At 41.9% G+C, this 12,896-nt stretch overlaps 1 protein-coding gene across 2 annotated transcripts in view; it reads right to left on the reverse strand.

The window, feature by feature from the left end:
* Positions 1 to 12,896, reverse strand: part of mgat5 (alpha-1,6-mannosylglycoprotein 6-beta-N-acetylglucosaminyltransferase) — a 152,349-nt gene that overhangs the window by 78,230 nt on the left and 61,223 nt on the right. For both annotated transcript variants that reach the window (XM_061797464.1, XM_061797456.1), the window contains 2 exons: positions 8,598 to 8,669; positions 2,924 to 3,085 (listed from right to left, as the gene is read on the reverse strand). In XM_061797464.1, coding sequence (XP_061653448.1) covers positions 2,924 to 3,085; positions 8,598 to 8,669 — 234 coding nt within the window. The remainder of the gene's footprint in view (positions 1 to 2,923; positions 3,086 to 8,597; positions 8,670 to 12,896) is intronic.

Raw genomic sequence — 12,896 nt, forward strand, 5'->3', positions numbered from 1 at the left:
GGAAATGTTAGATAAATTGTAGAAGTTATCATTTATTTGCTTAGCTTGCATTAGTATAATGGACAATTTTAGATGTCTCGCCTTCAAAAAGAAGACTCAGCATCATCCGATGGAAGGGCGCCTGGACCAAGGACGTGATCGGATGTGGTCGGGTCGTGACAGGTGTTGGTTCAATATTATGTGTTGTGTCTTATTACTTAGAATACTATGTCTGGGAAAAACCCTCTTATTATCAAATATTTTGTGTTGTGTCTTATTGCTTAGAACATTATGATTTGTAAATCCCTCCTATTTCAAATAAAAGCAGGAGCGAGGGGGGGGATTGTTTAGAGCGTGTTGAGAGGCTGTGATCTGAACAATCTCCCATCCGCCCTCCTCATGAGAAAAAGAAACCAGCGTCTTCATTCCTTTTGTGTCTATTTTTTATAATGTTGGGTAAGATAAATCCAACAGGTTCCCACGTCTCTGCAACATCACGTAATCGGGGAGAGTGCCTCCGGATTGGCAGACTGAGAAGGTGGTCTTTTTAAGAAGGGTGACCAGAGGGTCTGTTCTGACTACAGGGATCACAACTCATTCTCCCAGGTAAGGTCTATTTGGGGCTTCTGGAACAAAGGGTCTGTTGGGAAGTCAAATCTCAAATTCATTAGGAGCAGTGTGGTTTTTGCCCTGCCCATGGAACAGTCTCAGCAGGTTCCTGGAGGGTGCAAGGAGTTTGCCCAACCAGTCTAAAGTGATTTGTGGACTTGGATAAGGCGCTTGACTGTGTCCCTCGGCGGCTCATGTAGGGAGTCGCTGTACGACTGGTGTTAGAGTTTGGTCTGCATTGCCGGCAGTACGTTGGATTAATTTTTAGAGAGGGTTGGACTCCGCCAATGCCTTCAGCCAGGTCCCCTCCGACTGATGACCTAAGTGTACCTGCTGGCCCTCGTATAGGACGCACTCAGTAGGTAGAGCGGGTCGTCCAGTGACCGAAGGGTAGCTGGTTCAAATCCCGGGTCAGACGGTCCACATGTCGAAGTGTCCTTGGTCAAGACACTGAATACTAATATGCTCCCAGTGGGCCTGGCAGCACCTTACATGGCAGCAGCTGCCCGTTGGTGTATGAATGTGTGTGTGAGTGGGTGAATGTGAGGCTTTGTAAAGCGCTTTGGGCACTGTGATAGTGTAGATAAAGCGCTATATAAGTGCAGACCATTTACCAATATGTAAGTGAGGGTGGAGTGGGGTTGGGTTGGTTCTTGAGGTTACTTGACACCGACCTGCCCATTGCCCTTGTGGTGTGCCTGATGGGGTGGGTTTCTTGATCCCCGGTGGTTCTTTGGTGCAAGGGCCTCAGTAGCTCCTTGACTTCTGTGTCCTGGGGTTTTGCCTAGTGTGGGGGCAGGATGGGCCGAGTACCTTACTGCACTGGCAAACGATTGACTGCATGATCTTAGCCCAACATATTAGCAACTACTGCGATGTTGCATAAGTGTTTTCGGCCACTACTGCTCTATGTATGGATGTGAGGACTACAGGTTTTAGGGTTGAAGGGGATGAACCTGTATGTAGTACAAATTAGTCTATTGCTCAATTCTTACCTTTATGTTTCTGCCTGTCCTTGTATTGCTTTGCTTCTCATATGGTGTATCACATCCTTTCTGGATGTTAGATTTTTTAGCTTCAAATAATAAAGAATTAAAAATGGTGGGTTTTATCATTGTTTATTTTAGTTTTACTTTTGGTTTGAGCTTTAGAGAGGGCAGAGAGGACAATCACATGAATAAAATGCAAGATATAAAAATGCTGTTTTCTTTTCAGTCTTGGCATAAGCCACATAAAAACATGCAGACGTATTAAAAAAAAGAAAAAAAAAAAAAAAGAATGTAAAGCAGTCAGGATGGGAATCAGGACCTCCAAATCTGAGGCCATAGTCCTCAGTCGGAAAAGGATGGAGTGCTCGCTTGTGTCTTGTTCAGTAATGAGGGAAGAATTGAGTGGGAGATCAACAGGCAGATTGGTGGCACGTCTGTAGTGATGAAGAAAGAGCTGAGCCGAAAAGGTAAAGCTCTCGTTTTACCGGTCAATGTACGTTCCCACCTTCACCTATTGTCACGAGCTGTGGGTTGTTACCAAAAGAACAAGATCAAGGATACAAGCGGCTGAAATTTGTTTCCGCTGCAGTGTGCCCAGGCTCTCCCTTAGGTGTAGGGTGAGAACCTTAGGGATCCAGGAAGGGCTCAGAACAGTTCCTGCTTCTCAGCATCGAGGAGAACCAGATGAGCTAGTTTTGGCATCTGGTTAGAATGTCCCCGGGACGGCTCTCTGGTGAGGTGTTCCAGGCACTTCCCACCAGCAGGAGGCCCAGGGACGGCTCACAACACACTGGGGTGACTAAGTCTCCCGGCTGGCCTTGCAATGCCTTGGGATACCCCCTGGAGGAGCTGGATGAAGGTCTGGGCTTCCCGGCATAAGCTGCTGCCCCAACAACTCGACCCCGGATAAGCGGAAGCAATGGATGGATGGTTTGAGAAAAAAGCATTTCAGAGGACAGTGATGAGTAGCAGCACAGTGGATTTGTGGGTTGGTGCTGCTGCCTCAAAAAATGAAGGCTTTGCATGCTCATCAGTGTCAGATCAGGGCGTTGTATGGTGTTGATATACTCTCCTTGTGCTTTTATAGGTTCCCTCCATGTACTCAGATTTATTGTACGATAAGAGCGGTTGAAATAGATTCTGATGTTTGCTTTAATGGATTATTAGAAAACATTTCAACATATATGCTCAAAACTGGAGCAGCCCTCAAGTTCACAGTTAGAGAATGAGGGGCAGTCCATAAGAGTGGTGTGTGTAAACCACACCAATGCTACATACAGTTTACAACTACAGTATCGTAATTTGCATGACTCAAAGCCCCCCAGCAGATTGGACCAGTATGCTACCTTCTTTCTCCTCCGTTTGGTCAGGTTCTGCTTGGCAGCCAACGATCGAATAGCACTGACCCACGGCTCAGCCATGCGCTTGATCCTCAGCATCATCCAGCGGAACTCCTCCCGCTGAGACATGACACGGTATAGCTCCTCAAAACTGGTCCGGATCTCCGCCTAAACACATGAAACAATATTGATCCCAAAAAAATGTGTGTACATATATCCATGTATAATATATATGAGGCATGGACTTAATTGAAATGGCTTGACATCATAGAGTGTAAAGAATGTAAATAAATTAATACGTCTTGTAACTGTGCAGAAACACATTCGAACTTACTCTCATTTCTGAGAAGACCGAGTGAAAGACAGGAAGAGAATCGTCACATATATGAGCTAGAACACGGTTGCGGCAGGCCATTAGCATCCCCCATAATGATAGTAAATCACTTCCGTGCAACCTATTAAAATTTGGGCCTGAATTAAAAACCCCAAAGCCTGCCAAATAGTATTTCCCCACCATGGAGGGATCAGCACAGTTGATGCACCTTGAGGGAATAGAGAGTGATTATTGACTCACCCTCAACAGTGAAACAGGGCCCTATTTTCCAGCGCTTATACCATGGGTCTGCGCACAAGCTGGTCAGCCCAGAGAAACACGCAGTGGGATTTGAACGAACTGCTACAAGGATAAGATCATTATTCACGACACAATCTCGTGCCGCGCTCCCATTTTGTACGCATTATTGGAGATTGGCCAATCTGGCCACGAGTGAAGCTAGTTAGCCTGGCTAAGCACGGTGCAAAGCCGTGAGCCAAAGAGACAGGCTCTTCCTGTGTCTGTACAGTATGAGCATGCATGTTTTTGCAAGGGGGGTGGGGCGATTCTGGTTTCTTCTTCTGGGCGGTTGTAAATTTATGCCTATGTAGGGGAAAACACTGGATCCCCGCAGTATGAATACAGTGACACCAGAACGTATTCCCACCGCTTCACTTTTTCCACATTTTGCTGTTACAGACTTATTCTACAGCTGATTTGAGTATAGTTTTCTTTAAAAAAAATAATCTACATAAAATATACCATAATGACAAAGTAAAAACATATTTTCAGACATTTGTATATATTTATAAAAAATGTAAACATTCAAGCATAATAGGTACATAAGTATTCACACCCTTTGCTATAACAATCAAACTTAAGATCATGTGCATCTGATTTCCACTGATCATCCTTGAGATGCTTCTACAACTTGAATGGAGTCCACGTTTGGTAAATTCAGTTGATTGAACATCATTTGGAATGGCACACACCTGTCTATATAAAGTCTCATAGTTGGCAGTGCATATCAGAGCAGAAACCAAGCAATGAAGTCTAAGGAATTGTCTGCAGACCTCTGAGACCGGATTCTGTCAACGTACAAATCTGGTGGAAGGATACAAAAGATTTTCAGCAGCATTGAAGGTCCCGAAAAGCACTGTGGTCTTGATTATTCGAAAATGGAAGAAGTTTGCAACCACCGGGACCTTCCTACATCTGGCCGTCTGACCAAGCTGAGTAACTAGGGAAGAAGGTCCTTTGTCAGAGAAATGAACAAGAAGCCTATGGTCACTAAAGCGGAGCTCCAGTGTTCCCTTACGGAGATAGGAGAACCATCCAGAAGGTCAACCATTGCTGAGGCACTCCACCAATCAGGCCTTTATGGTAGAGTGGCCAGATGGAAGCCACTCAAAAGGCACATGGCAGCCCGCTTGGAGTTTGCCAAAAGGATTCTCAGAACTGCAGAAAAAAAAATTCTCTGGTCTGATGAAACCAAAATAGAACTTTTTGGCCTGAATTCCAAGCGTCATATATGGAGAAGAAGAGGCACTGCTCATCACCTGGCTAACCCCATCCCTACTGTGAAGCATGGTGGTGACAGCATCAGGGCTGTTTTGCTGCTGCAGGAACTAGGCAATTAGTCTGCTTAGCGGGTAAGATGACAGCTCCCAATTATAGAGAAATTATTCAAAGAGAACTTGCTCCACAGTGCTCTGGAACTCAGACTAGGCCGTCAATTCACCTTCTAACACGACAATGACCCGAAGCACACAGCCAAGATAACAAAGGAGTGGTTTCAGGAGCAGACTGTGAATGTCCTTGAGTGGCCCAGCCAGAGCCCAGACTTGAATCCAATCGAACATCTCTGGAAATACCTAAAAATGTCTGTCCACTGACACTGCCCATCCAACCTGGCTGACCTTGAGAGGATCTGCAGAGAATGGGAGAAAATGCCCCAAAACAGGTATGCCAAGCTCGTAGAGACATATCCAAGAAGGCTGTGATTGCTGCCAAATGTGCTTCAACAAACTATTAAGCCATGGGTGTGAATACTTATGTACCCATTATGTTTAAATGTTTACATTTTCAATAAATTTGCACAACTGTCTGAAAATATCATTTTAGTTTGTCATTATGAGATTTCTTTTTTTAAAGAAAACTATAGGATTGTCTGTACCCCCCTACCCACCCTTGAGGACTTGCACGCTGCCAGAACTAAGGCAAGAGCGTGCAAAATCCTCTCGGACCCTCCACATCCCGGTCACCAGCTCTTCCAGCTCCTTTCCTCAGGTAGGCGCTACCGATCAATGCAAACTAGAACTAGTAGACATTCCAACAGCTTCTTCCCTCTTGCAATCAACTTCTTAAACACCTAACCTACAATTCCATTACAACAGGCTGGCAATTTTTTTACTTGAGTTCCAATTATATATTACTCGTGCACTCACTGTAGTAGTCTCGCCACACTGCACTGTTTGCGTATCTGTTGTTGACCAATACTGGCCACTCATGCCAGAGTAGCATCTGCTCCATTTGCACACTGATTGAGGAGTATCTGCAACATTTGCACAATCAACATTGTCCCATATTATCGCGCTACTCGTCACTTTAAACTGCATACACTCCCTGAAGTCTCGGCGCCCTTTGCACAATGGTCATTGCACCGGACTATTGCAATATTAGTCATTTGAACTGCTCTAAGTGCTAGAGGACTCTGCATCTTTTGCACAATTGTCAAAAAACAAATGTACCGGCATTACCAGATAACTATGAACCCTTTATTGCTCAGTGACTGTTTTTTGTCAATGTCTTTATGTCTCAAAAGTGTCTGTCTGTCAATTGACTGTCTGTTGTCGTACTAGAGCAGCTCCAACTACCGGAGACAAATTCCTTGTGTGTTTTTTGGACATACTTGGCAAATAAAGATGATTCTGATTCTGATACTAAAAACAGCTTGCGAATAAGTCTGTAACATAGCAAAATGTGGAAAACGTGAAGGGGTGTGACTCTGGTGGCATCGTATGTGGCCAAGACACAGACGAGTGCATACTCTTTAACTCCCATCACCCACTCAGACCTCTCAAGGACAGAGCAGAGAAGATCACTTCCACTAACAACAAAAGGGAGAAGAATCAGACCATATCATGAAGGCTCATATTAACTGTGGGTATCCTAACTGGGCCTTTGCAAAATCTGCCAGAAGACGGTCCACTACACCCGAGCCTGAGGGTTGAAACAGGAGACGGAATGTGGTGGTCCGTTAGATGGCCATTTTGTCAGAAGATTTTCTTCAAATGTAAAATACCAATACATTTCAAATCCACCAACAACCCCAGGCAAAAGAGGGTTAACCTCAAATACATAATCCCTATTAGCAAAGTCAGCAGTGTTGTTTGTGGAGTGCAGTATAGTGAGGAGTGCAATGACCTCTACATTGGAATAAGCAACCTTGACACAAGCGCATGGCACAACATTAGAGAACAGTTTCTTCTGGGCCAGAGTCAGCAGTTCAATTGCAACTCAAAAAGAAGTGACATTCTTTTGTGGACAATGACGTCCAAATTCTGGATAGGGAGAAACGCTGGGTTGAAAGAGGTGTGAAAAAAGCCATTTATGTCAAACCAGAAAAGACTCTCTCTAACGAGAAGAGGAGGTTTTTGCCATTACTTGCATAGAACAATGTACCGTCATCTCCCCTCCAAAGTTCTTAATATTCATTATTAATATTATTATATATACTATAACTTATAGGCCCTTTTTCTCAAGTCACATGGCAGACTAGCGGTGACATAATTCATTTTTGGTTTCCGGTTTCACTTTATTACAGTAATTTCTCTCTAGACACTTATTAATTTCCTTGCTATTTTGCTCTTCAAACTTGGTTACTCTACCCTATCACGTGGTTCCAGCCAGACCTCTGCGGCATGTGTACTGTATCACCTAATCATTTACATTTGGTGTTTTGTGACTTCATGTAAACTATAGCTTAGCAGTTAGCATGGCTTCTTTGTCTTTCTCATATTTATTACTCCTCATCCTCCCTTAGCGATAACAATGCTTGTCAGATGATGATTAATAACTTGCGTTGACACCACACGCGAAATTAATGTTCGCCTCGGTGGCTCAGCATCGTATTTAGCACCGTTAGCTGTAGCTCGTAGGTACCTGAGGCGACGCAAAATAGCGTGCAAAAAGTATTTCCCCATACAGATTTGAGCATGTATCAGCGATTTTTTTAAGTGTTTAGCCGATACACTAGGATTTTTCTTCACCTCAGTAAAGATTTTGTGCATTTGCATTCATTTTTACAGGGTGGCCACTCCAATGTAGAGTAGCAACGGTGCTGAACTTTCTCTATTTATTTCCAAAGGAGAATAATATTCTCTATTGCCTTACCTGGGTAAATTTGTAGACAATCTCTTACCAAAGACTGATCAACATCAAAGCTTTTAGAGGTACTTTTGAATCACTTTTCAACTGCATGCGAGTTAGCATAATTTCTCGTGTATAATGTAAAATTTTCCCCAAAAAAATTTTCAAAAGTTAATAGGGCGCATTATACATAGGTATAGGGGAAAATGAAATAAAAAAAAAAAAAAACGGTCACATTTCACAATGTATGCCGCCATCTAGAGGTTATGAAAAGGCTGGACACTTTCATTCTAATATGCCACCGCCACCTAGAGGTTATGAAAAAGGTGTAGCCCACACTTTTTTTCCAATATGACAGGGATACGTATGACAGCATATCTGCGCAGTTGTCCCATACCCTGGCAGAATTTATGAATATTTTTTTGTTTCTTTTTTATAAATACTGACTGATGACTGAACAACAACCATCATTAATTTCTTTATGGTTATGGTTTTTTTATGATAATGCTTTTCTGAAATGTTTGAAAGTTTAATTTGAAACCCATTAAAATAAATACGTGTTTTGCCTGGCCCTTTATGTTTTCTTTAAAGAATTGTACCAATCTTACAAATTCTGCCTTGGTAATCAAAACATATGACCACAACTGTGTTTTTTCTCATTTACTAAATACAAGTAGGGCTGTGAATTTCAAAATAAGAGCAAGTAAATAGAAAGTATTACGTGTTCAAATAAAGTGCTTAACTTCAGAATAATTATTTGAAAAAACTAACAAAATACAGCTAATACTTCATATTTTTATCATATGGGTAGAAGCAAAATCATGCATTGTAAAAATGCATTATACATAGGTAGAAGGGTTTTCCAGAATGTTGGTCAACTTTGGGGGTGCGCATTATACATGAGAAATTACGGTATTAGTTTTCTTATGAGGCGACAGGTAATTGCTAACAGAACTGAGGATTCTCTATAAAAGCAACATTCTGTGTGTGTCATACCTGCCCCCTCCTGTCCATGTCTTCATTCAAGCGCTTTGTCCTCCAAGGCAGATGGGGACACCAGTTCTCCACCTAATTAAAGACAATGATCCAGATGCTGACTGACTGCCATTCATCGCTGACATCCATCACAAAATACTGTCCTTGCTCAATCGCCTCGTCACTACGTTAATAGGACAGTCTCCTACCATGAATTATCCAAGACACAGGCTGCTTAGTTGAACCTGAATGTGCTAGTTTGTGAAAGCACTGATAGGTTTAGATGCAGATTGAGGCCGTTTCTTCCAAGGCAACTGTGACATGAATATGAGTAGAGCCCAATTTGGTGAGCTGGGTGGAGAGACAGCTGACATACAGCATCTTCATTTCTTGATAATATTAAACTGTGTAAAACTAAACCTCGTACCTCATCTGAAAGGGTAGAGGGATTTTTGACGCTTTTGTTGTCATCCATCCGACTTCTATTTCTGAAGAACAAGATGTCTGTATTTTCAGCACATACTGTATATAATTAGAATTGGGACACCAGCAGAGGTACAGCCATAGCTGAAATATTGGGACACACTTCCTAATCATACAGTATACTTACTCAGGGTTTTAGGCTAAACACTTTAATCATAATTTTTCATCATATCAATAGATTTTGGCCAAAGCAAGCTCCATTAAGTCAAATCAACCTAATCAAATAACTACAGTGGAACTTCGGTTCACAAACGTAACTTGTTCCGAGACTCTGTTTGCAAACTGAAAAAATTCTGAAACAAAGCAATTTTTTCCAATAAAATGTAAGGAAATAATGCAATGTCCCACCACAGAACCAAGTTTCCTTCATGCGTGCCCGCGCAGATGCCTGGTGAGGGGCAGATGGCACTGCCCCTGCCAACAAAAGTGTTCTGTACCCGCTGCATGGTAAAATACACCCTTATCAACTGTGGTTTTTCAGTTTTGTGCCAGGGCTACGAACTTGTGGCAACTAAAAGAAAACATGGCTTTTATGCGGTTTCTGGGTTTTCACCAAGTAATCGGACTGATCCATTTATTTCATTACCTCATGTTTGTTTGCCTCTTCCACTAACAGCGCAAAACACAGACAACAAGATGGGCTGAGATCCTCCTTGCTATCCCTAATTAAGTGGTCATCCCTTACAAATACGACTCGCTACGCAACTACAAAAGGAGGGCAGGGCGATTTTGTGTTAATGTAGTTTGCAAAATAACCAGTGCAGTGGGAATATTTGCAGCCATTTTCTGTGGTCAAAGATGTGTAGTTTGGTCATTTAATGAAAATGCTCATGTCTGCAGAGTTTGGTGCAGGCATGACCAATTGACCTACACTTAATACAACTGTTACACAAGTAGTGTTTTTGAGTGTTCAAGAGTTAAGAGTTTTAATATAGGGTAACTTAAAATAAGTTATATTATGCAGTAGACCACAAAATGCTGTTTTTGCTGATAAGCAAAAATGAAGAGATCATATTGAGAAAAGTTGTTCTCTTTATGAACAAAACATACCAAAAATGTACTGAACCGTGGCCTGAAACCTAGGTATCGACCGTACCGTGGGTGATCTGTACCGTGCAAACCCTAGTAGACAGTTATCTTTAATAATATAATGCAGTATAAAGTTACCTCCCGTCCCCAAACCACAAACAAGCACACAAAAAGAAGAAATTGGCTACCTTAGGTTTTAACAGTACACAGGGGGGCAGGTCGAACAAAGGAGACACACTGGTACATAGGTGCCTTGACTTACGGGTTTAATTCATTCCGTGATCACACTCATAATTCAAAAAACTTGTATCTCAAAACAACTTTCCCCATTGAAATGGCAATTTTTTTTTAAACCGTTCAACCTCCCCAAAAAACCCACCACTTTTTAAATTATGCTTTTAAAAAAGAAAACCATACATGTAAGATATAAATATAAAAACATAAAATAGAATGTAAAGAAACTGCTTTGTGAAGTGTAACTAGGCCAAAAGTGACACATACACGCACACACGCACACGCATACCCTGTAGTACATTTGTGTGTTGTGCCTTTAAATGGCATGGCCAAGGAAGTACAGTCTATTTCTCCTCCTTTCCTGGCAGTCCACCTTCAGCAGGGGTTGCGTTCCTAAAACCTGTACAGCGGCGACCTCTTTCGTGTGCAAGCAGTGACTGATCAACCCGCTGCATTTCCGCTGTCATAGGTACAGAATGCTGTCCCTCTTGCGAAGCGAAGTTTTCACCTCTTAAGAAACAACTGAATTAAAACAGTCCATGGCGGCATGCGCCCAACCCCGCTAGCAAGAACTCAAAAGGCACTGCTGCAATGGTTAGACTTTCTAGGACTTCTTAATAGCACAATCACTTGCACTTTTCACGCTCTTGGGGGCCAGACTTAGGGCTGATTTACAGCAAAAAACATAAAACACACGTGAAATAATTGACACATGGATCTAATGACCGTTTAGGCCATGTGAGAAAAAGCATAAATGCAACATCCGCATGGATATTAGGAAGCATAGTTCATGAACTCAAGCAATATTTTTCTAAGAAAACTTGTTCCTGAACTTATTTTTTAGTAAACCAAGGTTCCACTGAGAGGTTCCACCACGACCTGTACGATATTATGATACAGTATATAATGCCGTGGAAAAGGATTGGCCCCCCTTCTTAAATTTCCCCACTTTGTTTTAGAATCCATCCATTTTCAACACCGCTTAGCCTGGTCAAGGTAGCAGGGCGCTGGAGTCTATCCCAGCTGACTACGGGCAAAAGGTGGACTACACCCCGAACTGGTCGCCAGCCAGTCGCAGGGCACATATAGACACGGACAACCATTCGCACTCACATTCATACCGTCACTGAGTGGGAACTGAACCCACGCTGTCCGCACCAAAGTCAGGAGATTGTACCACTACACCATCAGTGACTCTTGTTTTAGAATCATTCAACTAATGTAAATATCAGACAAACTAACCCAAGTAAACATAAAATGCATTTTTTTTTAAATGGCAATTTTATTTATTAAAGAAAAAAAAATTCAAAGCTACCTGGCCCTGTCTGACAAAGTAATGACCCCTGCTTGTTAAATCATGACTTAACTGTGGCTAATCGTATTTTTTGGTTGATTTTCACTGACCACCACCCAAGCCTGATGAACAAAGGCCCATCTCACTAACTAACTAAATGACATCTGAATGATTACTACCACTTTTGAGAGAATATTCTAAGGACTGATGAGATGAAAGTTGTGTTGTGTCTCGTTACATCTGGAGTAAATGTAACACAGCATTTCAGAAACAGAACTTCATATCAACAGTAGAACATGGTGGTGCTAGTGTGATGGTCTGGGGCTGCTTCTCTCCTTTAGGACCTGGATGAAATTCAGTGATTTGTGGAACCATGAATTCTGTTAATTACCAGAAAATGCTGAAGAAAAATGTTTGGCCAACAGTTTGTGACCTCAAGTTGAAACGCACTTGGGTTCTGCAGCAGGAAAACGTTCCAGTTGAGAAGTATCTGCACCATTTGCACAATTGACATTGTTCCAGATTATCGCACTGCTAGTCACTTCAAACTGCTTAAATTTCTTGAATTCTCTGCACTATTTGCACAATGGTCACCATACCAGACTATTGCTCTATTAGTCATTTTAAATTGCTCTGAATTGCTAGAGGAGTCTGCATCATTTGTACAATTGTCAAAAAAATGTTTAAAAAAAAATAATGACATTTATCGGCATTACTAGTAACCTTCCATTGCTCAGTGACTCCATTCTGTATTTTTATGTTTTTATGTCTCAAAAGTATTTTTTGTCAAATGGCTGTCTGTTGTCGTACTAGAGCGGCTCCAACTACCGGAGACAAATTCCTTGTGTGTTTTTGACATACTGTACTTGGCAAATAAAGATGATTCTGATTCCGATTGTTGCTGCTGAGCGTGGCCCAACCAGTTGTTGTGTTTAGGGGGGCATTACTTTTTCAGACAGGGCCAGGTCCTTAATAAATAAAATCACAATTTAAAAACAATCTTTTGTTTACTTGGGTTATTTTTGTCTGATATTTACATTTGTTTAATGATCTTAAACACTGAAGAGGGGAAAATATGCAAAAAGAATAAGAATTTGTGAAGGGGGACAATACTACACTGTATATTATACTGTGATATAAAAACATTACTGCACGATATAGTGTAACTTTCTATCCTTGATACCATTATTTTAGATTTCCCTCTTGGCTCATCCCTACGAGGGGAATCCAGTTTAGTTTCTTTTTGCCTGCCGAGCGGGGAGGGGCCACCGCTATGGGTG

This window comes from Phyllopteryx taeniolatus, chromosome 1 (genome assembly GCF_024500385.1).
Source record: "Phyllopteryx taeniolatus isolate TA_2022b chromosome 1, UOR_Ptae_1.2, whole genome shotgun sequence".
Lineage (NCBI taxonomy): Eukaryota > Metazoa > Chordata > Actinopteri > Syngnathiformes > Syngnathidae > Phyllopteryx > Phyllopteryx taeniolatus.